This window comes from Microchirus variegatus, assembly GCF_963457635.1.
Source record: "Microchirus variegatus genome assembly, chromosome: 11".
Classification (NCBI taxonomy): domain Eukaryota; kingdom Metazoa; phylum Chordata; class Actinopteri; order Pleuronectiformes; family Soleidae; genus Microchirus; species Microchirus variegatus.
In genome coordinates this window covers 23,882,478-23,908,999 of record NC_139812.1, presented here as the reverse complement: position 1 = coordinate 23,908,999, position 26,522 = coordinate 23,882,478, and the positions used below count along the sequence as shown (strand labels likewise).

The window sequence follows — 26,522 nt, the reverse complement described above, 5'->3', positions numbered from 1 at the left end:
TTATATAGATTTGGTCTATGAGAGGACATCACATGGACACTTAGTTCATGTTTTGTGTTTCTCAAAAGGCTTTTCAGAGGTTTATATAGAAGGTTTATATATATGGTCTATGAGAGCACATCACGTGAACACTTCATGTTTTGTGTTTCTCAAAAGGCTTTTGAGAGGTTTATATAGAAGGTTTATATATATGGTCTATGAGAGCACATCACATGGACACTTAGTTCATGTTTTGTGTTTCTCAAAAGGCTTTTCAGAGGTTTATATAGAAGGTTTATATAGATTTGGTCTATGAGAGCACATCACATGGACACTTAGTTCATGTTTTGTGTTTCTCAAAAGGCTTTTCAGAGGTTTATATAGAAGGTTTATATATATATAGTCTATGAGAGCACATCACATGGACACTTCATGTTTTGTGTTTCTCAAAAGGCTTTTCAGAGGTTTATATAGAAGGTTTATATAGATTTGGTCTATGAGAGCACATCACATGGACACTTAGTTCATGTTTTGTGTTTCTGAAAAGGCTTTTCAGAGGTTTATATAGAAGTTTATATAGATTTGGTCTATGAGAGCACATCACATGGACACTTAGTTCATGTTTTGTGTTTCTCAAAAGGCTTTTCAGAGGTTTATATAGAAGGTTTATATAGATTTGGTCTATGAGAGCACATCACATGGACACTTAGTTCATGTTTTGTGTTTCTCAAAAGGCTTTTCAGAGGTTTATATAGAAGGTTTATATATATAGTCTATGAGAGCACATCACATGGACACTTCATGTTTTGTGTTTCTCAAAAGGCTTTTCAGAGGTTTATATAGAAGGTTTATATATATGGTCTATGAGAGCACATCACGTGAACACTTCATGTTTTGTGTTTCTCAAAAGGCTTTTGAGAGGTTTATATAGAAGGTTTATATATATGGTCTATGAGAGCACATCACATGGACACTTAGTTCATGTTTTGTGTTTCTCAAAAGGCTTTTCAGAGGTTTATATAGAAGGTTTATTTATATTTGGTCTATGAGAGCACATCACGTGAACACTTAGTTCATGTTTTGTGTTTCTCAAAAGGCTTTTCAGAGGTTTATATAGAAGGTTTATATATATATGGTCTATGAGAGCACATCACATGGACACTTCATGTTTTGTGTTTCTCAAAAGGCTTTTCAGAGGTTTATATAGAAGGTTTATATAAACGTACACACGCCTGACTTTCCACATGGTTCAGACCTCAACGACCGTTGACTGACTTAACAGACCGACTTGTTACTTTTCAGGTACGAGTGTTTTGATTTCAGGTGTTCTATTTCATGACATTTGGTATAGTCATGTGCTGAGGCCTTTATTTAAATTTTTTACTTCCTGTTAAAAGGATGTTTCAGAAACGTAAGCATGGTCTCTCTTTAACTTCCTGTTAAAAGGATGTTTCAGAAACGTAAGCATGGTCTCTCTTTAACTTCCTGTTAAAAGGATGTTTCAGAAATGTTAGCATAGTCTCTCTTTAACTTCCTGTTAAAAGGATGTTTCAGAAACGTAAGCATGGTCTCTCTTTAACTTCCTGTTAAAAGGATGTTTCAGAAACATTAGCATAGTCTCTCTTTAACTTCCTGTTAAAAGGATGTTTCAGAAACGTAAGCATGGTCTCTCTTTAACTTCCTGTTAAAAGGATGTTTCAGAAACGTTAGCATAGTCTCTCTTTAACTTCCTGTTAAAAGGATGTTTCAGAAACGTTAGCATAGTCTCTCTTTAACTTCCTGTTAAAAGGATGTTTCAGAAACATTAGCATAGTCTCTCTTCCCCCTCCTCCTCCTCTTCCTCTTCCCCCCAACCGGCCGAGGCAGACGGCTGCACATCTTTGAGTCTGGTTCTATCGGAGATTTCTTCCTGTTAAAAGGGAGTTTTTTTCTCTCTGGACTGTTGGGGTTTATTTTATGATATTGTTTGAATAAGTTTATCTTTATTTATATAGAATTATTTAGCTGAATTGATAATAGCATCAAACGTAAGAACCGCTATTATCAAATATAGTCACAAAGATGGTAGCATACTATCCCCCTTTTCCTCTTCCTCCTTTATCTCCCTCCCACTTCCTCTGTTACCCACATTTTTCCTTTCACCCCAACCTGTCGAGGCACGCTTGCCACACCTGCTTACCTAATCTGTTCTGATAATGAAACTTGTAGGATATATGGTCTGCTGCATTGACTGCCAGAACGTTTTGGGTTTCCTCTTTCTTAGGAAGGTTTTGTGCTTTAGCTTTAGCTTTAGCTAGCAACAATTGTCCTCCACAGTCTTTAGAAAGTTTGTTCAACTGTGTAGAAGTAAAACGGACAATCAGGATTATAGGTAATCTTAGACAACGCAAGACCTTTTAGAGATTTCAGTTAGATTATTTATTTGGAGTGTATTTAGCTAAATGCTACCATTTTTGCCTGTCTCTTGTCCCACCTCTCTGTCTCCCCTCTTTCCTTTCCTCCCAACCGGCCTTGGCAGATGGCTGCACATCTTTGAGTTTGGTTCTGTCAGAGATTTAACATTCTCTCCACTTGCCTTTAACTGTGCTTGCTCAAAGTGTGATCTCTGTTGGGTTAGATTAGGATTTTTATAGTCTACATATTCTTTTTTTGATAGTTTCTGCCTTACTTGATACACATTTAAAGGAATTAACAGACTTTAAATGGAGATCACAAAAACCAATTATATTAAATAGGTCTTAGCTAGAAATGGGAGTCTTATCTGTACACCTTCTCTTTACCTTCTTTTTCTTATCCCTCATCCCTCTTTCCCCCACTTTCTTTCCCCCTGACTTTCGAGGCCCAGCGCATGGCAAAAGCACTGTTTCGTCTGTGTACTTCCTGTCGTCGTCTGGGACAAAACTGTCGGGGTCTCCCTTCCTCCTATTGCACTGTAGAGTTTTTTGTGATTTAGTCGTAGAGCACATAGTTTAGTCGTTGTCCGACACAGTTTGTGCAGCAAATGTGCAAACGATTCATAGTCTGAACAGTAGTTGTGTTTGTGTGTGGACATCTCCCTCCTCCCCTCCCTCTTCCCTCCTTCCTCCCCAACCTGTCGAGGCAGACGCCGCTCACTTTGAGTCTGGTTCTGTCGGAGATTTAACTTCCTGTTAAAAGGGAGTTTTTTTTTCTCTTCTTTCTATAGTGTTATGTCAGAGATTTAACTTCCTGTTAAAAGGGAGTTTTTTTTTCTCTTCTCTATAGTGTTGTAAAGTTAAGTTTAAATGTTAACATCAGTTACAGTTACGTTGAAACACTTTAGTTTAGATATTCACACAAACTGATTTATTTGAGAATCTTAACTTTTCGAACACATTTTTAAAGTAAATTTCTCCACATCAGCGCTGTACAAATAAAATTAAACACGGTTAAGTCGCACCAGTTCATGTTTGGGCGAATGTGCAACACATTCTTGATAACGTTCTTTGACAGATTTTGCTTTACCACACACACACACACATTTCCATACATCAGACATCATTCCTCTTTTTGTCAGTTTTGCTTGTCGTCTTTTGTCTCCGTCCTCTTTTCGTCTCCCTTACGCAACTCCATTTTATTTGTGTAGCGCTGAATCACAACATACGTTATCTATAGGTTCTGTTTATAGACGATAGTCATCGATGTTTGCTGCTGCTTTTGTCTTTTTGTTTTTCTAATCTATTCCAGAATGGAGACCTGGAACATGGAACCGCCTGATGTCGACCTGAGATTAGCCCCGCCCCCTCCTCCATTATTTGAGAAGAACCTGCGGTTGTGAGTATATCAGACTCTTACTGTTGCATGAGTGACTGATGTTTTGTCTTTTTGTTTTTCTAATCTATTCCAGAATGGAGACCGAACATGGAACTGCCTGAGATTAGCCCCGCCCCCTCCTCCCTTACTTAAGAAGAACCTGCGGTTGTGAGTATATCAGACGCTTACTGGTGCATAAGTGACTGATGTTTTGTCTTTTGTTTTTCTAATCTATTCCAGAATGGAGACTGAACGTGGAACATGGAACCGCCCGATGTCGACCTGAGATTAGCCCCGCCCCCTCCATGATATGAGAAGAACCTGAGGTTGTGAGTATATCAAACTCTTACTGTTGCATGAGTGACTGATGTTTTGTTTTTCTAATCTATTCCAGAATGGAGACTGAACGTGGAACATGGAACCGCCCTATGTCGACCTGAGATTAGCCCCGCCCCCTTCATGATATGAGAAGAACCTGAGGTTGTGAGTATATCAGACTCCTCCCGTTGCATAAGTGACTGATGTTTTGTTTTTCTAATTAATTCCAGAATGGAGACCAACATGGTTTTCACCTCGAGGCAACGCCATCGTCTCCACGTCATCGCCTCCACGACATCGCCGATGCACGTTACTTTGTCTCTGTATTTATTGTCCTCTGTTTGTACACAACACAAAGACGCTTATCAATGCTCAAAGTTGTTGCCGCAGCAACGCAAAACGCCGCTCGAAACCGCCGCTTGAAACCGCCGCTCGAAACCGCCGCTCGAAACCGCCGCTCGAAACCGCCGTTAGAAACCGCCGTTAGAAACCGCCGTTAAAAACCGCCAATAGACACCGCCGCCGCCGCCTTTGCGAAACCGCCGCCGCCGTTCAAAAACGCCACCGCTCTTAGACCGCAACTCGAAAAACAGAAAGCTGTGTCACTGTCACACTTTGATTGTATTGCTGCTGCTGTTGTGTATGTGTGTCTCTCTCTCTCTCTCTTGTCCTTTGGCTCCGCCCCCTCCTCCTCCTCTCCCTTTCACCCCGACCGGTCGAGGCAGACGGCCGCACACTTTGAGTCTGGTTCTCCAGAGATTTCTTCCTGTTAAAAGGGAGTTTTTTCTCTCCACAGTTGGCCCTCGAGGCTTTTGCTCATCGTGTGATTTGTTGGGTTTTCTCTTGTTAACTTAGTTTTTGTTCTTTTTTCTTATTCTATATAAAAATCTAAATAAAGTTGACTTCAATTAGTGACGGAGATGAGGTCAGAGCACACTTTTGATATAATCCATGAATGCAAAACATTCATCAACACTCAGTTCAGGACACTGTTGATTTAGTTTGATTTTAAAGGGTTAATTTAAAGGTTAATAAAGTAAAGGAGACAGAGTCAGAGTAGTCGACGTTACCGACCTCCTTGTTTCCGTCTTTTCCTTCAGCGTTCACAGTCTAGAGTTTTTAAACTGTGAACTCAGTAAAACTGTCCGACACAAGCAGACTCTCAGTTCAGTCTCTCTGTTTGTCTCTGTGTCTCAGGACAGGACATTTAGGACATTTCTATCAGCTCAAAGTCCTTTAAATCTCTCTTTTCATGTCTTCACAGAAACCAGCAGCTGAACACATGGACTGGATTTCACCCACTGACTGGACTGGGTTGGCTTTACCTTCTGTGAGTAGTTTTTGTTCTTTCTCTTCACCCTTTTCCCATAGTTCTTTCTTTGTCTTTAATTTTTTCTTTGTCTTTCTTTAATTCTCTTTCTTTACGTCTTTCTTTCTTTGTCTTTTTTAAATTCTCTTTGTCTTACTTTCTCTCCATCATTTAAATTGTTGCCTGTGTTTTAGTTTAATTTCCACTGAAACTTTTCTCCTCGACAGGTTTTTCCTCGCATGAAGTTTCAGTTGTGACCAGCAGGGGGCGCCACATCAGCCTCATTCTCCTCCTTAACAATGACTCAACTGTTCATTTGTAAGATTGTTATGTACAGTGGATATATATACATAGAAAGATTAAAGTAAAAGTTTAAATCTAGGATTATGTTCATGAATCAAAGAAAACACATGACGACGGTGTTAGAGCTGAAACAATGACTCCAATAATCCACCACTATTTTCAGGATCAAAACCAGATTTCTGATTGTTTCAGCTTCTTAAATGTGAATCTTTTCTTTGTTTCTTTGCTCCATAAAAACAAAGAAATCATTTAAAAACGGAACCATTTTGTGTTTGTGGACAAAAACAAAGACGTTTGACAACATCATCATTTCCACGTTTGACAATCTCTGATCAATGTTTTCTAACATTTTCTGATGTTTCATCGACAAAAAACAGGAAAATGAAGTGATTTGTGAAGAGAATCGTTAGCTGCAGCTCCACTACGGTGGCCCTGAAGGCCAGATCGGTTGTTGTTTCAGTTAATGACGTTGTGTTTCAGTTGTTGTTTCAGTTAATGACGTTGTTTCAGTTGTCTTGGTTCAGTTGAAGTTGTGTTTCAGTTGAGGTTGTTGTTTCCCGTTGTGTGTTGGTGATCTGGCCTTCAGGGCCACCGTAGTGGAGCTGCAGCTAACGATTCTCTTCGTAAATCACTTCATTTTCCTGGTTTTTGTCGACGAAACGTCAGAAAATGTTCAGAAAACATTGATCAGAGTTTGTCAAACGTGGAAATGATGATGTTGTCAAATGTCTTTATTTTTGTCCACAAACACAAAATGATTCAGTTTTGAAATGATTTCTTTGTTTTTATGAAGCAAAGAAACAAAGAAAAGATTCACATTTAAGAAGCTGAAACGATCAGAAATCTGGTTTTAATCCTGAAAATAGTGGTGGATTATTGGAGTCATTGTTTCAGCTCTCACACCGTCGTCATGTTCAGTTAACTGTATTTTCTTTGATTCATGAACATAATCCTAGATTTAAATGTTTACTTTAAACTTTCTACTTGTTTATAATCGTTTAATGTTATCTTTATCTTTAACCCTCTTTGCAACATCTTGAATCTGACTTTTGTGTAAAGAGAAAGTTTTTCTGATGTCGATGACTTTATTGTTTCATCACTAATAAAATCACTCATCGCTTCAAACGACTTATTTTTTGTTTGTTTGTTTTTTACCACAAAGCAAATCTGCAGGAACACAGACAAATATTGAAATTAACGTCATAGAAATGTGTATAAAAGGAGTTCTTATTATTTTTCTGCCAAATTAATCACATTGTTGAGGCCTTTCTCATGCCCCAAAACTCACTTATCTTTGCGACCAGATCACACTTGGTGAAAATTTATGTCTGAAAAAGGTTCGGGGAATGGACGTAGAAAATTGGATGTGGGAGGGGCCAATAAGTGTGCCGCCCCCTGTCCAAATTCACCCTGAACACCACAGTTATCGTACACGTGAAGAAGATCAGGACGAAGAAAAAAAAGACATGACCATGATCCAAACCCAACAGGAAATCCGCCATCTTGAATCGATCGGCCATTTTTGGTGCGTTTTTGGCGAACAATGTCGGGGGGGGATTTACCGTGAGATGGCGGTATTCCACTAACCAAAGCAATAGTTACAACCAAAAGAAAAGGAAGAAGAAGTTTAACAGTCCACAAAGAAATTAAAAACTCTTAACTCTTAAAGTAAAGTTTTTTTTAATGTCCATATAGTTTGCAGATATATTTGTTTATTTGAGGAAGCATGCGATTCCTTAGCCGTTCGAAACGGCATCAGCGTTGTGAATATCAATCAACTAAAGTTAGTTTAATGGTCGCATAACTTGATGGTTTGTTTGTATGATTTTCCTTAAGCTACGCACCAGTGTTTTTAAGACCAACAGCCGAAGATCCGACCCCACCCTGGCTTCTGCAGCCAATTCTGTCAGAATTAGTAAAAACATGAAATAAATAAATAAAATGTAATCCAACTCTTTGTATGTGATTTTTCTTTACTGATATTTTACACACAAAACAACTAATTAATTAAAAAATAATAATTAAACCTACCATTAAACTTGTTCAAAGTTGAAACTAACCAACAGAGGCTCTGTATTCTGTCCAAGAATGACTTCCCACGACTCTTACGTTACTTCCAATGATGTGGCTATCTGATATAGCTGTTGAACAATACATATTATTTTGCACTATTTACTATTTATTTTATGTTCTGTATATTTTTTCCATTCCATACTTTTGTCTGGTATTTTTTTTTATAAGTATTTGTATAAGTATATACTCGGAGGTGGAAAGTAACCAAATTAAATACATTTACTCAAGTTACTGTATTGAATACTTTTTTTGTGTGTATTTTGTATTTATTAAGTACAATTTAAAATCAGGATTTTGTATTTTACTTGAGGACGTATTGACTCAAGTATTGTACTTAGTTACTTTATAAATCCTATCCGTTACTGAGTAAAAATAAAAATTCAGCACAATGAAGACGTACAGGGGGGAAAATATACACCAGAACCAGACTAATGATGACGTGATTAGCACCAGCACTGGCGCGTAAACATAGAGGGCGCGCGCCAAAAGTTACGTAATATCCGGTGTCGCGCCGGGCGCGTGAGCTTCAAAATAGTTTTGGATTTCTGACCCTTCTCATATTTCTACTACCCTCAGACCCCACGCAAAGTAACTAAGTAACTTTCACTTAAAATACATTTCAAATGAACTACTTTTTACTTCTACTTGAGTACATTTTCAGATGACTACTTTTACTTCTACTTGAGTAATATTTAATCAAGTACTTTTACTTGAGTACAATATTTTAGTACTTTTTCCACCTCTGTATATACTAACATGCATTAGCATGATTGCTTTTACCCTTTGGTTAAAACACATTTATTAACGATACCGGACGCGAGCTTTTATTTTGAAAATGACAAAATAAGCGAGGTGGCACGAGACGAGAGGCTCCAGACTGCAGCCGTACACTTTGGCCTTCACTGAGTCATATCCGGGCAGGTTATCGTGCGGCGCATAATGCTCATGTTGAACAATACATTTTATACAATTTACCTGCGTCATTTTATGTTTGTGGCAACAGACGAAAGGTTCCCGACGCGAGCTTTTATTTTGAAAATTGTTTTCCTTGGGGGCGTGGATTCATGGCTCGAAACGGGAGGTTCCGGTCTGCAGCCGTCTCGTCGCAGGCGGGAGGAGGTTTCAACGGTAGATATTTGAACGTTGTAGCCGCAGCACCGATGTTATTTTCACCGCGTGCGGTTTTGGGAAGCCCGCTGTGTTCGGAAAACACGAACACATTCAGGAGCTCAAATGAGCACTCGGTAAGAGCGCACACACGGACACTGTTCGCACTCCACTGACGCTAAACGCTGTAAAGGTGTGTTAGCCGGCTAGCTAAACAAAACACTTCCTGATACTACAGCTCTGACAGTAGTGAGTTCATTTGCAGTTAGCGCGTTGTTAGAAGGTGACACTTTAAATTCCCCGATGCTATGAGCAAAGCTGTGTTGTTAAAAACTAGGAAACTTACTTACAGGACTGCGCGCGTTTGAGTGTGTGTGTGTGTGTGTGTGTGTGTGTGTGTGTGTGTGTGTGTGTGTGTGTGTGTGTGTGTGTGTGTGTGTGTGTGTGTGTGTGTGTGTGTGTGTGTGTGTGTGTGTGTGTGTGTGTGTGTGTGTGTGTGTGTGTGTGTGTGTGTGTGTGTGTGTGTGTGTGTGTGTGTGTGGGTTGGGGGGGAGACAACGCATGTAAACAGCGCTGCGTTTGCTAGGGTTCCGCTAATACTTCGGTACGGCGTTGCTAGTTGGTGTATAATACATATATACAATATACAGTGAATGTTAGTGATAACAAATGAGAATGAGTAATTATAGCTTGTTTTTTTCGTATTGTTTGTTTTGTTAGTTTTATAGATAGCCAAGAGATTTGTGTGTGTCTTTAAATTAATCCCACATTAGCTCCGTGGTTTAGGCTAATTACTACGTAGCATGTTGTGATAGGTGTCAGGTGTAAAGTTTCCGTTGGTTGCGTTAAAACGCCTCGGGCTGAACTCGTGAGTTGATGATGACTTTGAAATAAGTAGTGCTGTTTAAATATGCCTTTGTATTTTTATTGCTTCATGATCTCTGCTTGTTTCCTTTTATGGAATTAAATTATTCTTATAATTGTTTAATCTGTCGATTATTTTTTTCGGTTAACGAGTAAATTTTTTGGTCCATAAAATTGTGTTTTTCTCAAATTAATTAATTAATTAATTCATTCATTCATTTACTCACTCACTCATCTTCTACTGCTTTATCCTTCATATGAGGGTCGTATGGGGTGCTGGTGCCAATCCCATACATTCCCATACACAGAGTATACAGTCACATATCCAATTTGCCTAGATCCCAACTCTCTGTCACACACACACACACGGAGAACATGCAAACTTCATGCACTTCCAGTCTGAACATGGGATCATCTTCTCAAAGGTCTGTTGTAATTATTTATTTGCTAAATGGAGCAAAAGCAACCAGGAAATATTCCCAACATGACTGTACCTCGTGCAACATATTCTTATATAAATGTCCCATTTAGAACAACCCGAAACTTCAAACCGAGTATCAGATTAGGACAGAAGAGCAATTTAAGTTACCTTGACAGTGTCGTGGTAGTCGGTGCCAGACTGCCTTTAGGAACTGCTGATCTCCTTGGATTTTCCCTCACAACCATCTTCAGGGTTGACATAGTATGGTGCCAAAAAAGAGAAAATATCATCCAGTGACTGTTAAGTGAGTGAGAGCCAGTCTGGGAGAAAATATCTTGTTGATACAAGAGGTTCAAGATGAAAGGCGACACAAACTCGACATACAGAAGACTGTGAATCTCTCAACTCGCAACACATTGAACCTTCAGCTAAATAACGTCATAGTTGGTCATGATGTTGTGCTAAAAATAGCTGTTCCTCTTCTCTTGCAGGACACTTGCAGAAGACATGTGCTTGGGGAATAAAGGTGGGTCTCTTCTGCTTTGATGTTCTGTTTTGGAATCATGACGGTGTCAGAGCAGAGAGTAGTTGGGCTTTGATCTTTGAACTCCAGCTGCAGCGATGAATGGGTTAATTATTTGGAAACATTTTAGAACGTCATCATATAAAGTTGTTGACAATGTTCTAGAATTTGAGTAAATGAAAGTAAAATAATAAATACACGTTAAGACAATAATTTGTCCCTACATGGTTAATCTTTGGGACTGTAATGTAAAATTATTTTTATCTTTGTATTCTTTTGGACTCGTGTATGGATGCTCCACAAACCCTTGAGCAATTGTTAACTTGTTGGATCTCTGTCCAAGGACGAAACCAGTTGGACACTGTATTCACTCAGTGTTCAGTGATAAGTGTACAAGTTGCACGAAATGTTGTGTTTACTTCCCCTCTGTGCTCACATGCACATCCTTTCTGCGTAGTTGTCCTTGACTGTGCTTTTGAACTCGAATATGACGTATTTATACTTTGCCAACGACGTTGGCTGTGATCAGCTCCGCCTCTGTGGACGCTCGGTGCACACAGTGGCCCGGCACAGAGCAGCGTTAGCTCGGCCTGTCCTGATGAACAATCGCAGCCCAGTCCATTGTCCCTTGACGTAGTGCCGGACACTTAAAAACCGACATAGAGCACTTTACGGAGGTATAAATTGGGCCTTAGGGCTCTTCAGAAAGGGAAAGAAAAAACAAAATTGCATTTCTCAAAAATTCTTTGTACTGTAACAGTTGAGTGTTCCTGCTGATTGTTGCACATCATCGACTCCGCTTTGATAATAATTTCCAGCATACGCTGAGTCAGCATTATCTTCCATTATTTATAGGATTGCTATATTCTCCAAGAATATTACATCATACATCAAAACGTTGCATTCAGGACATTTTCAGGATGACTTCTTTCTTTAAAGTTGCTGTCCATCAGAGATAAATAAAATAAAATATAGAAACATATGACCTAATAGACAAAAAACAAACAATAAAAGATCAAAGTTGATGGAACGCACCTCAAAGGCAAAACCATGAGTATACCTAACCACCGGCTCTGCATTCTCAACTTATAGTATAGTTTAAAAATGTTGAAATCGACGTTTGTCAACCATTTTGCGATGGAGAGATACCGGAAAGGTTGAGAAAATTTCAATCTTATTTTACCTGTACATGTTTGAGAAAGTTGACTGTAATTTAATATTTAAAAAGCATTGACCAGGGAAATTGTGGATCTATTGGTTTTTATCGAGGAAAGGATGGATGTTATTCTGTGGTGAGACACTGGCAGGAAGTGTGGGAGATTGGACAGAAGGGTCGTCTTTATCGCTCTCTGCAAACGTCTGTTAGAAGTGGCGTTCAATGATGTTAAAGAGAAGGGAGCAGGTCAGGACATTGTGGGTTAGCAACCACTGTTTATTGAACTTGCTGAACTTTCATGTTTGTCCTCTAAAAAGCAGTTTGGGCAGTTTGTGTGTTTCTTTACACATTGGTCTGTAAGAATATGATGCAACGAAGTCTTTATTTTGGAGGAATGAAGGGCTTTGAAGTCTGTGCTGAAGAGTTTATCAGAGTAGTGACTAAGATTTTCTAATTATCCAATTTTTCATGTGAATACTTTGTTGTTTCTTTGCTCCCTATAACAAAGCAATTGTTTTGTGGGAGTCAGTATTGAGTTCATTTAGTTTAGGTTTAGTTTAAATGATTAGTGCAGGATTATTTACTTGCTACAGTGTAATTTGTAAACTGTTTGCCTTAAGCCTTTGATTAAATATTGTTGCAAGGAAAGGGGAACGTGGCTTTGTGGACCTTTGATGTACACTACTCACAAAAAGCTAGGGATATTCTACAAGATTATCCATATGAAAAGTTCCTGCTACAGTGATATTCTACCACTGAACAACTGGACATGTGCATGCAAAAGTTTAGAGAAGATTAATTTAAGTTCATCTGTAAAGGTTATAGTGCATTTTAGGTGCATTCTGAAATTGATCCAAAAGCCAAACATCTCACATTTTTTGTGAGTAGTGTATTTGACAGCTATGATTAGGGCTGCCTAACAATTATTTTCATAATCGATTAATCTGTTGATTTTCTCGATTAATCGAGTAATCGTTTAATATCCATAAATGTCATAAAATATTGATCAGTGTTTGTCGAACCTGGAAATGTTCTCAAATGTCTTGTTTTGTCCACAGACCAAAATGATCGATTTTTAATGATTTCTCAAGTTATATGACTCAAAGAAACCAGAAAATATTTAAGAAGCTGAAAAATCACAGAAACTGATTTTAATTCTTTAGAAAACACTCAAACTGAATAATCGATAATCAAATGGTTGACGATTAATCAAGGAATCATTTCAGCCCTAGCTTTGATAGATGGAGGGATTGGGAGATGTTTACTGGAAAATATCTAGCAGTTTTGTGGGTTGATGTGTCCGTCAGAAGCTCTACTAGGATTGGAGTAAAAAGGTTTTTTGACTTGTTGTCGTGGTGAATGTAGCTACTGGTTTAATTCATCAATCACCAAGGCATAAAGAGTAGAAATATTCCTTTGATGTTTTAACAGTAATATAATGTAACCTAATGTCAGGTCACGCTATGTTGCACTAATTATTGACGATCTATTGATTACTGTTAAATCAATAGATCGTCATTCACGACCTGGAACATCAAAGGAATGTGTTGTTGATCCTAAGGACTCTTGGATACATGTGGAGAGAAATGTAACCTGGACGTACGGCTAGTGGAAATAAATGTGCAAACCCTTCACACGACTCTTTCTTGCCTTAGTGATTGATGAATTAAAATGGTACCTATGAGTCAAGCCCATAGGAACCTGCTTACAGCTCACGGGTTAGGTTTGGGGTACGGAATAATTTAGTGATTTGTGAAAGAAACAAGATTTTTGAGAACCGTATCGTTTCCTGGTTTGGAAAATTGTACTGTAGTACTTCTAGTATCTCGAAAAAAAACCGATTCATTGGCTATTTATTAAAAAAAAAAAGTTGCAGCTCTATACCAGTACGATGTTTCACTTTCAGTACAGTACAGAACATAGGTTTTGTCATTTGTCAATTTATATTTGTCTTTTGATCATCTGAAGATATGTCATTTAAAAACCCAAGTTGTGAGTTAACAATCATAAATCTTAATTGTGATATGAAAGGACATTTGGAAATCAGACAAACTAAATGCTCTTCATTCCTTCACACAACACAAACTAAACCCAATTCTATCACTCACAAGCCAGGTCCTCCTTATCTTATTGGCTGTCTTCAGTCAACCATAAGTATTTATAGTAGTGTAGTGATGGCATATACTGTATAACCCAAAGATATTTTGTTTTTGCACATAAGAAAAAAACGTCCTTGTGTCTCCTCTGTTTTAGGGGAAATCCTTGCACTTCAGCATCATTCCCTACACCAGGAGACTCCAATGAAGCCGCTCCACATCGCGAATGAGTCGTATCATCCGCCACCCAGGAGAAAGTTACCACTTCAAAGCCCAGATCTCTCTCCTATTAACGGGAGACCGATCCATTTAATGTGCAGCCCAGCTACCATTGGAACCCCAACGCTTCTGTCCAGTCACTGTTCAAGGGAAAGACAGAGTGAAAGACAACACCCAGGGCCTTTCTACCCATCACATAATGTTCCATTCAACCAGTCGAACATTCTTGGCCCAGCAGATGGCCAACAGTCCCGGTCTCCCACTGACTTTCATTACATCGCCTCCAAGCTCAAGCTCATGAGGGATGTAAGTAACATCAGGAGACCTCAATTAGCCAAACCGAAGATCACCTTGTCTTATTCAAGAAGTAAGAATGTCACTGCCAAAAATCAAGACTCAAACAAGGTATTGTTTTTTTTGATTCATCATTTCCTGATGGCAAGCGTCTACTTTTTTGACCTGTCGTACAGCAATAATGTATCGCTGAATTCTTGTGGCTTTTAATCTTACAGACTCAACCCAGTGACTTGAGGAGCTTCACATCTACTCCCCAGCTGCACAGGACTCATGTGAGCCCATCACTCAACACCAGAGCAGCTGAAGAAGTCTATCCACAGCAGCACTCAGACTGTCAGGCCCAGAGTACTGGAAACGGCCATTGCCCCCCACGTTACTGCAAATATCCTCAGAGTAGCCGGTCTTCTGACAGAAGAAGTGTTGACGGCGTACCCATCAGGCACAGCAGCCCTGCACGTCCTGATCAGGTAGAATTGATGGATGCTGTGATTATGGTTGCACATTCAAGAAACATAAAGGGCTAAAGTCTTAGCCTTTGTTGGTATGTGTATTGCTGTGTTGAGCTGCTTTATACCTGTTCTTAGCAGTTATGAGTGGCTTTGAGGCTACAGCTAGTTGATGGATACTGTTATTTATTTTATAATATTGTGATTCTCCAGAGAAACCTGCTAAGCGATCACTTTTATTTTATTTTAGGAGCAGCAACATAAACGAGCACCTTCAGTTGAAAAGTCAACTCCAGGTAAGATTCTCAAAGGAAAAATGACCATTGATCATTCGTTGATGTACATGATTGGTGAAATTATGTCTTTTCTCAGCAGTGGACTCAAATTGCTCATCACTGAAGAGGCGAAGGGAGTCTGAGGACAACATTAGCCCTTCATTAGTGCCTCCATTGAAGTGTTCTTCAGACTTGCAACTGCAGCAGAGAACCACAGACTGCAAATATCCTCCGAGTAGCCGGTGTTCTGACAGAAGCAGTGATGACGGTGTACCCTTCAGGCACAGCCCTGCACGTCCTGACCAGGTAGAATTGTTAGATGCTGTGATTGTGGTTTCAGACTCAAGAAACATAAGGGCTGAAGTGTTAGGTTTTGTAATTTATAATATTGTGATACTCCAGAGAAACCCGCTAAGCGATCACTTTTATTTTATTTTAGGAGCAGCAACATAAACGAGCACCTTCAAGTGTAAAGTCAACTCCAAGTAAGACCTTCAAAGGAAAAATGACTTACCGTTTGATTCGATGTGACTTACATAATTTCGTAAAAGTATGTCTTTTCTCAGCAGTGGACTCAAATTGCGCATCAGTGAAGAGGCGAAGGGAGTCTGAGGACAACTCGGCCAGCCCTTCATTAGTGCCTCCATTGAAGTGTTCTTCAGACTTGAAACTGCAGCAGAGAACCACAGACAGCCACCGGTGTGCAGAGCAGTCGTCACGTCTGGAATCGTCACCCTGTGCATCGGTGTCAACCGAACTGTACATAAGGAAGGCATATATAACTTTCTCTCAGGATCAGATCATCAAGATCAGAGCAACTCCAAAGCCTGCGGAGGAAGGAAGTTTGAAAGAAACAGAAGTGGAAACCGTTAAAAAGACTCAATGTAGCACTTTACTCTCCCCCAAGTACACTAGTAGTTTGCCTCATACGCACAGTACCTCAGTTCCACCAGTGAAGACTCCAAGGACCAACATGGATATTGGGCCCAAATCACCCTCAAAGCTGAATTCAGGTTCTCTGGTTGAACGGACTAAAACTGCCCGGCCACGAAGACATGGTGTGATGCCTAATTACACGGATGATCTCTTTACCCCTGACCCCATTTCTTATGTAGTTAGCCCTGCACATAAAACGGCCAAAGCTGAGAGAGCTAGATCAACTGTTAAGTCTACCATGACAGAGAGAAGCTGTTCGTCCACTACATCTGTTAGATCGAATACCCGAGATACTGCGTCCTCGTGTGGTAAAAGTCAAAACTCCACAGTAAAGGGTTTTACTCGTGCAGAAGACACCAAAGTCCCTTGTTCATTAGGTAACATACAACTCCAATTGCCTTCTGTAACTTTAGACAGGTTAACACTTGAAAACGTTCCCTCATGCTCTAAAGGCCGTGAACTCAAAGACAGTCCCAGCACTTTTTCAAGTCGGCAACTTCAGGGCACGAGTGTTCAATCTGAAGAGGAACACACGACTCTCTTCACTGAGAATGTGACCGACACCGCCGCCTCTCAAGAGAAGTCGTCTCACTTCCCAGAAGTGAAGAAGGAGGCGGGTGGTGAAAGGAATGGGAAAAAGGCAAATGAAGAAGATTCTGTCGATATTGACTCTGTAGAACTTGACCTCGACTTGAGCTTTGCGTTAGATGTGGATTTAACCCAGAGCTCTCAGAGCAGCGAAGAAGAGCAGCTGCTTTCCTTGCAGGAGATGATGAAGTCTGTTACGAAGCCTCCAGATACACCAGAGAAGGAAGCCTTCTCAGAGCCAAGTACGCCTGGAAATCGCAGCAGGCGGTTACGTGCTGTAAGTTCCTGACGACGTTGTGTCTTTATGATATAATGGTGTTGTGAATGTGAATTAAACATCTTAACCGTCTCCATTCTCCACAGCGAATGTCTTCACCTCCAAAGCCAGGTCTCTACAAAAACAACCTTGATCAACTGCTGAAGGAAATCAACACCAATAAGAAGTAGGAATCAGACCTTTATAATCTGATCTTTAGTAGCTGTTTACAGGAGGAGCTCACTTTCTCCACATCCTTTCTTTCTATCAGAGCTAAAAAGAGTGAGGAGCAGCTTCTGTTGATGTGCAAAGAGGACCTGTTGAAAATAGCCGAATATGAGGAGGACCAGGAGCAACAAGAGGAGGCCTTCACCAGTGAACAACAGTACGGCATTTAGTAGAACGTCGATACACACTGTACCTCATCAGCAGGACACAGTCCTTGCACAGCAGTTCATTTTCTCTGCCCCTTTCTTCTTAACTAGGGAATTTGTGCAGCGCTTCACGTTGATGTCAGACAGACTCAGGGAAGTTCCTCCAGGAGAAGCAGTGTTCAACCTGGAGAAGTTTGGTCAGATATTCAACCAGGACACACTGCAGCTACGAAAAGTCCACAGGGTCGAGCCACAGGGGATGGCACAAAAATATCTTCTTTGGTAAGCTGCAACAACTGTATTCCGTCAACGGAAGACTACATTTTATGTGGGTACTGTACTTTACCGTTATGGTGACCCTCTGAGCTGTTGTGTTGGATTAGCTGTTGATCTTTGCACAGCAGATCACACTGGGGAAAATAAAAGGTATAAATGATCAAAGGAACAATGGTTGTGCTCCTTTTAAGTTTTCTTTGCCTTTTTTGGGTTGGTTACGCATACACACGGGTCGCTCTCATTTAAAATGAGTGACAGGTGCTGAAACTAAAAGAAACTTGGCTGTGTATATCATTGGTTCTCAAGGTGCGGTCCGGGGGCCAATGGCGGCCTGCAATGAATTACAGTTGATAGTTTTAATCCAGGACCTACTAAGCCTATTAAATGTTTATTGGACATTACTGGATACAGACCAATAAGTGTAAACTGTAGAACTGCAATCTGGTCATTAAAATTATTACAAATGGGTAATCTTTGTTTTCCTTTTTTTTTTCCTTTGGCGGCCCTCAGTCCAACGTTGGGTTCTTAAATTGGCCCTCGGGTATCAAAACATTGAGAACCCCTGGTCTATATGGCCGGTAAAAATCATGGGTGGCATGTAGCTAAACGGTGAATGATGTAACAATGGTAGTGGGATAAACGACAATGTGGTGGGCTGCCACAGTCTAGACCAGTGGTTCCCAACCTTTTTCTTAAGGGACCCATATTTTTACCATTGTAAATTTTGGTGACCCCCCCCCCCCATGAAAAATAAAATAAGGAACATCATAACTTCTTTTACATTAAATACTTTATTATATTTCAGTAATTTCATAACAGCATGAAACAATGAGGATAACCTGTCTATACTTCTTCAGAACTTAGGCCTATTTTTAAAAACACAATTTTCTTTATTAGGCCCTATATTTCAATTATTACCTGCTTGACTAAAAAAACAGCAACAGCATGAAACAATGAGGATAACCTGTCTATACTTCTTCAGAACCTAGGCCTAATTTTAAAAACACAATTTCCTTTATTAGGCCCTATGTTTCAATTATTACCTGCTTGAATAAAAAAACAGCAACAGCATGGAGCAATGAGGAAAAACATGTGTAAAATGACCACATAAACTTCAGAACTTGTACTAGGAACACATTTTTCGTTGTATTATGATCATCTTTTCATTTCACTTTCATACATACCAGGCAGCCTAGCTTTTAATGAGAGCTCTGACACTGTATTTCTTGAGCCAGTGATGGGATGTCTGGTGTGACTTTGGTAACAGCCAAACGAAAGTCACTGTGCACATCAAGTCTGTTGCGTGCCTTTGTTTTTATGGTGACCAGAGCGCTGAAAGCAGTCTCTGACAGGTATGTTGTGGCAAATGGCAAGATGAATCTGGTGGTTGCATGATGAGCAAGCCTAGGAGCGACTCCTGGCCCTTTCACAAGCCAAAACCGCTTGTATCCATGCTCATCATAGAATCGCTTGCAGAGAGAGTTGGACTTTATATCCATGAGCTCATCCTCAGCCTGGAGGTGCTCCACATCTTCTTCTTTAGCGAGAAATGGGTCCATCACCCATGCGTCTTTTGAGACATGTTCATTAATATCCGAAAAACGCGAGTGCATATCCTCTTGAAGCTGCTCCATGTGGCGGGTGAATTGTCTGGCCAAAGCATCAGATAACTTCCCCCCTGACTGTTGTTGTAGCAAGGGAAACTGTTGCAGGTCCCCCTTTCCCAGTTTATTCTTCCTGTACTCCACTTTACGCACAAACGCATCCACTGCCTCTTTGCACTCCATTACGTTGGCATCCGCGCCCTGCATGCGTTTGTTTGCCTCGTTGTACAGACTGAATATCTCCGCAAGATATGAAGTCTTAATGAGAAACTCGTCGGTCATTTCGTCGGATAGTTTCTGGTTATGAACGGCTAAGAATTCACTTATTTGGTTTTTAAGTTCCATGAAACGCACCAACACTCTGCCGCGGGAAAGCCAGCGCACTTCGGTGTGGAGGAGAAGTGTCTGGTGCGCCTCATCCTCACACAGCTGTGCAAAGATCCTTTTGTTGACCGGGCGAGCTTTAATAAAGTTGACTATTTTGACCACAGTCTTTAAGGTTACGTCCAGGTCTTCACAGAGGTGTTTGGCAGCCAGTGCGTGTCTGTGTATCATGCAGTGAAACACTAAACAGTGCGGAGCCTTCTCCTTCAAACGGCTGTTGAAGCCCTTATTTTTCCCCATCATTGCGGCGGCTCCATCTGTGCAGCATGCAACTATATTTTCATAGGGAATATTGTGCCTTGTGAAGTACGTGTCGACTACACCGAAAATATCCTCTCCTCTTGTGGTGGCTGTGAGATTAACAGACATAAGAATGTCTTGTTTAAGCTCAGTTTCCTCAATGTACTGTACATACACAATGAGAATTGCTTCCTCTGCCACAGTGGTAGTTTCATCCAGCTGGATTGAAAACGGGCGTGTCCTGATTTTTTCAACGAGTGTCTTCTCAACGTTCCCTGCCATTCTGTCGATCCTGTCTTTCACTGTGTTGTTGGATAGTGGTACAGTCTTAAATTTGTTAGCCACCTGCGGTCCACACAGTATCTCAGCCATTTTAATGCACGCAGGTTTAATCAGTGTTTCGCCGATGTTGTGTGGCTTTTTGGCTTGGGCAATTAGGAGAGAGCACTCAAGGGATGCAACCGTTGCCTGCCTCTGGTCGCTTCCTGCCCTGAAGAAACTCTCCTTTATGTTTTGGGGCCTGCTAGTGACAACAAGCTCTCTTTTTCGGATGAAAAACTCTTTGGGTTTACCCACCGTCTCGGGATGTTTAGTTGTCTGGTGTCGCCTCAGCTTGCAGGGCTTCAAACTTTCATTTGCCAGTTTCTCGTGGCAAAATATACATTCAGCTCTAATTTTATCCATTGCTTCTATGAAGCCAAACTCAATATAACTTTCTTGGAAGCCCCTCTTTTTCTTTTTGACATTTTCCGCAGTCTCCTCTACCTGACGCTTCGCCATCTCTGCCTGAGCTTTGTTTATGTTGCTAGGCAATGGCTGCTGCACGAGAGGCGTTCACGTCACACAGGAATGCTCTGTTCCTCGTGATATCGGCCTATAACTTATTTGTTTACCTATTTAAATACACGAATAAATGTTTAATGTGGCCCTTGAATTTAGTTGATTTTGTCACATATATATGAATTAAACACTTACTCATTTATTTAACATTTTAATTACATTAAAATTATTAAACCCCTTAAAATCAAGAGGGCTTCGCGACCCCCCCTGGATCTTTGGCGCCCCCCTCAGGGGGTCGGGCCCCCCCGGTTGGGAACCACTGGTCTAGACTATGAAAGGGAAACACTGGTCCCCAGAGGATGATGTTCCCTGGTCTTCCTCTGGTTTTCACACCACTCCTAGCCCCATTTTTCAGCATCTACACCAAGTGAAATCATTTAAAATATAAATAAATCAGATTCAAAGTCTACAGGGTAAACGTTAAATAAGAAAATATGATTCCAGAAAACACAGGATGGGATGTTGATATCCTTGTGCAAGCACATGCAAATAACAGGTGGATGCTGAATAGTTAAGAACCAGCATATTTAATGTTATTTATCCCAAGATGTTGAACTCCTTTGATTTGAATGACACCATGGCTATATTTTAATGTTGACCTCCACACTCCCCTGTGTTATTCGTCTTTCTTCCTTCGCTTCCGTTACCCCAGGTCCAGTCCAGCTCAGCTGAGATCACACGTGACCATGGGGTTGTTTCAAGAGGTGTTCGACTGTCAATCGCCGTGTCCAACTCAAGTCAGCCGCTTCCTGTTCAAGGTACACCTGTGACAGAGTATCAGCAGAGATGCTTGTCCAAATGTTTGAGCAGTTAAACTCATTGTTGATGTTGTCAGATGATGTCGATCCACACTGAGAGGCTGATATCCGAAAAGATGCTGGAGGTCCTCTGTGACATCGCCTGCACTGCTGCTCGTCAGATCGGTCAGTATTCCCTCTACGCTTGTGATATTTAGTTCTTTAAAGTTGTTTAGACATTTTAACATGTTTTTTTGTTTGTTAATATGTTTTTCTCAGTGGAAAGTGGAAGCCAGCAGTTTAAAGTGTGGGTCCCCAGTTTGGCCGATGTGACACTGGTCCTGATGAACATGGGAGTTCCGTTTGTTTCCCTCTTCCCTTTTGAAAATCTGCAGCCTAAATTCACAGAAGGGGATTTGCTGTAAGAAGCATTTTTGTGAATTTCCATTCCCTTTGTTTAAACCTATCGCTGATCTAATATTCGGTTTTTTTAATGGTAAAGTCAAAAAGTTAGGTTGGGTTGGCCACTGATTTTTGATAATTGTTTCACAAGGCTATTCCTAATTAGCTTACTTTATATACACTACCGTTCAAAGGTTTGGGCTCACCCATACAACATTTTTGTGTTTTCCATTATAAGTCATACTTTTATTCATCAAAAGATTTGCAAAAGGAATAGAAAATATAGTCAAGACATTGACAAGATTGGAAATAATGATTTTTATTCACTTTGCTTTCGTCAAAGAACCAGCAAAACTGTTTTCAGCTGTGCTAACATCATTGCACAAGGGTTTTCTAATCATCCAATAGCCTTCTAACGCCATTAGCAAACACAATGTACCATTAGAACACTGGAAATGGGCCTCCGTAAACCTATGTACATATTCCATTAAAAACCAGACGTTTGCAGCTAGAATAGTCGTTTACCACATTAACAATGTATAGAGTGTATTTATGATTTCTGAAAAAGGTCTCTCTCTCTGCAGGGACGATGTTTATATCAAAAGTGAAAATCCTTCCCATAGCAAGGAACAGAAAACCGTTCCTGAATACAACTACAGCACCATCTTGAAGGTGAGACACAGAGGGAAAACCATGTCTCTTGACTTAAACTAAGAGTTTGGCAGATTCAGTATTATTCATCACTTGTTTTTTTTGTTCTTATCTGCAGTATCTGTCTCTCTGTATGGGCCTGTGTCCACGAGTGTACAGCGACGACGAGCTGCTTTTGCTGCTCGCCGTGTTGGGAAGAGTGAGCCTCGACACTCAGCTCATCCTCCGGCCCACTGTGGAACTCTTCCCTCTTCAGTTTAAAATCATCAACAACTTCAGGGACTGGAAATCTATGGTGAGTGCATGATACTGGTCATTTAATAATCATCATTAGTCTATGACATTCTATTCACTATGTCATTCATGATTAAACTAGATATAATGACTATATAAAATCTATTTAGCTGCCCAGAATCTGTCTGGCCCTCACTGATCTGACAGATGACCACCACAACATGTGTCTGCTCGTTCAGCAGCTGCCTGACAACAAACGTGGAAAGTATGTCCTGTTTTCATTCCATTGCTTTCTCAACAGTTTGTGTTTATTATTGCAGTTTATTTTTGTCTTTAACATGCATCGTATCTTTCTCCAGGCAACTGCGCCAACATCTGAGTCTCTCTATGATTTCTAAGCTGTTGAATGGAAAAAGCACATACAGGCCCACAGAGGAAGAGTTTCAGGTAACACTTCTTACAGTCAATCTCAAGACACTGTAGGACAATATTTTGGGGGTTTCTGGTTTCAACAGTGCATACCTGCATGTTTACCATTTGTCAGACGTTTTTTACATCTTTCTCTCATCTAGTACAGTTTAAGATGTGACTGGATTATTTGTTTTTGAGGTTTTGACGAATCCCTCCAAATAACGAATAGTGATTGTTTTCTGTTGTTGAAAAATGTTGATCAGTGTTCCCCAAACCTCAAAATGATGATGTTACCAAACATCTTGTTTTGTCCACAAACAAAAATGATTAACTTTTCTATCGTTTCTTTGTTATACAGAGCAAAGAAACGAGAAAATATTCACATTTCAGAAGCAGAAACACATGAGAACCTGGTTGAATTATTAAAGAATCAAATGTCAAAATAGATGATGATAAATTTAAGTTGTCGATTTATATTTTATGATAGATGCAGATGAATTAGCTAAAGCATTAATTTTGGAAGATGCGTTGTGCCTCTTTTCCCCTCCACACCAATGTTTTCTTTTACCTGCAGATCAAAAAAACGCCTGCTCACATCTAATTGGTCAAACTAGAAATGGAAACCAGAAGTCTACCAGGTCCCCAAAAAATATAGTTCCTTGTCTAAATATTCTTACGTTCAGAATCTGCTCATAGAGAGATCCCTATGAATGTGTGTAATGACATGTACAGGATGTTTGAGATCATGGAATGAACTTGATGTTTGTGTTTTGTTAGCTCTCTACGCTGAGGCCATATTTGCCCTCTATGCAACCTTCCACCATTGCTCGACGAATGCTGAGCTCCTCCAGCTGGAGTTTGACAGATATAGAGGAGGATAGGGCTCATCTCGACCAACAGGTGAGCAAAGTCAACAATACTTTAAGCAACGGAATATCCTCAATGAAATGTACATGTTAGATTTGTCTGTTTTTGTTTGCATTCATAATTTTTGTGAATTCTTTTGATGTGTTTCAGTCCTACTACCTCTGCTATAGCCTTCTGACGTTGACAAATGAGGCTTCCAACTTTCAGTCTTTCCCAGCCCATCAGAACGTACGTATTACGTCCTAAATGACCTTCTCTTCTTCCTGGTCTTGTTTCTAATGTGTGTTTAATATTGAGCTTTCTCTTCTCAGGACCAGCTGCTGTGTCTGTACTCTGAGCTGGATATATATGTTAAGTGTGACATCAGGGAGAGTGAGAAATGTCTGTACAGGAGCAAGGTGAGCATATCTGTTGATTGAGATGTGTTTTTTCTGGTTTCATCACAATGTTTTTAGTGTCCTGAAGGAAGGAAGTGAAGCTTTGAAGATCAAACCTGGTCATTTAGGTTGTTCAGAACGTCAATGACGGCATATTGGAAACAATAAGATATTTGTAACAATAATAACAAGTTACCACTTATCCAAGATCAATAACTTGAGCAGAGAAGCCCAAACTTCCTTCTCCCCCGTTCCCAGTCCAGTAAGAGACATAGGCCCCGTCCCAATACCTCCCCCTTAAAATTCCACTTGTTTTGGAGTGCCCTCAACCTCAACTCTATGGAATTGGGACATTGCTATATGCAAATTAGCGTAGTGAACGTCACGAATGTGCTAACCTACGGCACACGTTGACAATTCTACCGGTGGAGCGTGCTACTATTTTCATGTAGAGCTGCATGACGGGCAAATGATCTCGAGGAACTCGGCAAATAGCTGCTAGTTCGCTAGCTGCTTTCATAAATGGTCAGTTATTTTCTGACATTAGTGTTCAAAGCTCAACGGTCCTTTGGATGTATATCAAATCGACATATTCCAACACATTTCGGCATTGTAACATGCCTATTTGCGATATATTACATATATTTCAACAAATATTACGACTGAGCTTTCATTCCCACACTATCTCTATGATCAATATCTAAATCAATCCAAATACTTGACTAATTTATCTTTCTTTGCAAAACAGAGTGTAGCTGGAGGTCATTTATACTACATACATACATACTATTATTGCTTTTTCACAAAACTGAAGTCTCAATTAAAAGTCTGTGTGAGTCGTTTTCCTGCTCAATTGAAGTAAAACCATGCTTTCTGCCATTCTGGCTGTGCTCCATGATGCACCTGTTGGCATGGCCTCTGCTTTTTGACTAAGCTTGTTCATCTCAACCTGTGTCTCATCTCGCCAGGTGAAGGATTTAGTTTCCAGAATCGACATCAAGTGGCAGAATCTGCTTCACAAGACCAAGCCCCTCTATTCATGTAAATATTTGTTGTTGTTTTTACTCTTTTGTCACTAAATGCCAGTCCTTTTTCTGTAAAATCATTGCTGTATTTTTTTTTTTATCCCTTAGGGTCTGCTCTATGATCACTGGCAACCTCAGCAAAGTACGATATATGGACAGTGATGATGGAGAGGACGTCGAAATGGAGGAATTAATCCAGTGTTTAACAGAAGAGGCGATTGTTCTCGAAGAAGATTAAAGGTCCAGTGTGTAAGAATTAGAGGCTCCTCCTCTTAGAGCATTCCCACTGCTGACGTGTTTTTTTGGTTTCATATTTTGCTTCTGCTTTGAGCTGCTGAGGTAACAGGATGACAGCCCCTCACCAAAGCAAGTGTGCATATTTAGGTCTTATTCTCAGGCTACAAACGTCCTAAAAAGTTTATTGTGTTTATATACAAACATGCTGATGGGTAGTATATTTAATTTTTAAATACATATATATATATATATATATATATATATATATATATATATTTGGGGAGCGTGTTTAGCGTAAAATATATATATATATTTTACGCTAAACACGCTCCCCAAATACGCACAAATTACACACTGGGCCTTTAAGTAAAGGTTCTATATGAAGTCTTTTGCTTTTAAAAAGATGTTTATTTATTAATTACAATAGTAATTGACATTTTTTACCCCAGTAAGTTACATATTTGATAAATGGTACCTTGAACCTTAACGGTCTTTCTTAATTTGGCAGTGATGGCAGGGTCTGTGGTCATTAATAAGTTGGTTATTTATGCAATATTCTGCTAGATTTGCAATACATCTACTTTGTGAGTTTAAAACCGGCAATTATTAAGTGATTTAGTTAACTATTACAGTAATTATAAGCTGAAGTCTGGCCTTCACAGTGGACACACAAGGCATTTCTAATAACATTAATGGTCACAGTTCTATGAAGATATTTTCCGGACGCTGCCTCACTAGGTACCAGAGTTCTGAAGCAGAATTAGTTCAACAATCGTTCTATTTTTGTCTCTTCATTTCCTACAGGTTCTTTGGTTTAATTTTTTCAGTGAAAAAAGCCTTTAAATTGTTAATATTGTTCTTGCACATAATTTGTTTTTGTTTTGTTGTAATATTTTGCTCTCATGTTGGTTGTGCATGTCTTTTTC

General features: G+C 39.9%; 1 protein-coding gene across 1 annotated transcript; it reads left to right on the top strand.

Annotated features, from left to right (window-relative positions):
• Positions 1 to 8,861: 8,861 nt before the first annotated feature.
• slf2 (SMC5-SMC6 complex localization factor 2) lies at positions 8,862 to 25,481 on the top strand (the record flags this gene model as incomplete). The annotated part of the gene is made up of 21 exons (XM_083897450.1): positions 8,862 to 8,997; positions 10,637 to 10,671; positions 14,078 to 14,544; positions 14,652 to 14,903; positions 15,133 to 15,178; positions 16,546 to 16,958; positions 17,045 to 17,124; positions 17,209 to 17,322; positions 17,423 to 17,593; positions 21,308 to 21,413; positions 21,491 to 21,578; positions 21,672 to 21,813; positions 22,379 to 22,466; positions 22,564 to 22,740; positions 22,850 to 22,944; positions 23,039 to 23,126; positions 23,868 to 23,990; positions 24,108 to 24,185; positions 24,269 to 24,355; positions 25,303 to 25,375; positions 25,468 to 25,481. Exons 1-21 carry the CDS (start codon positions 8,987 to 8,989, stop codon positions 25,479 to 25,481), a joined length of 2,748 nt encoding a protein of 915 aa, XP_083753576.1. The 5' UTR covers positions 8,862 to 8,986.
• Between the last annotated feature and the right edge of the window lie 1,041 nt (positions 25,482 to 26,522).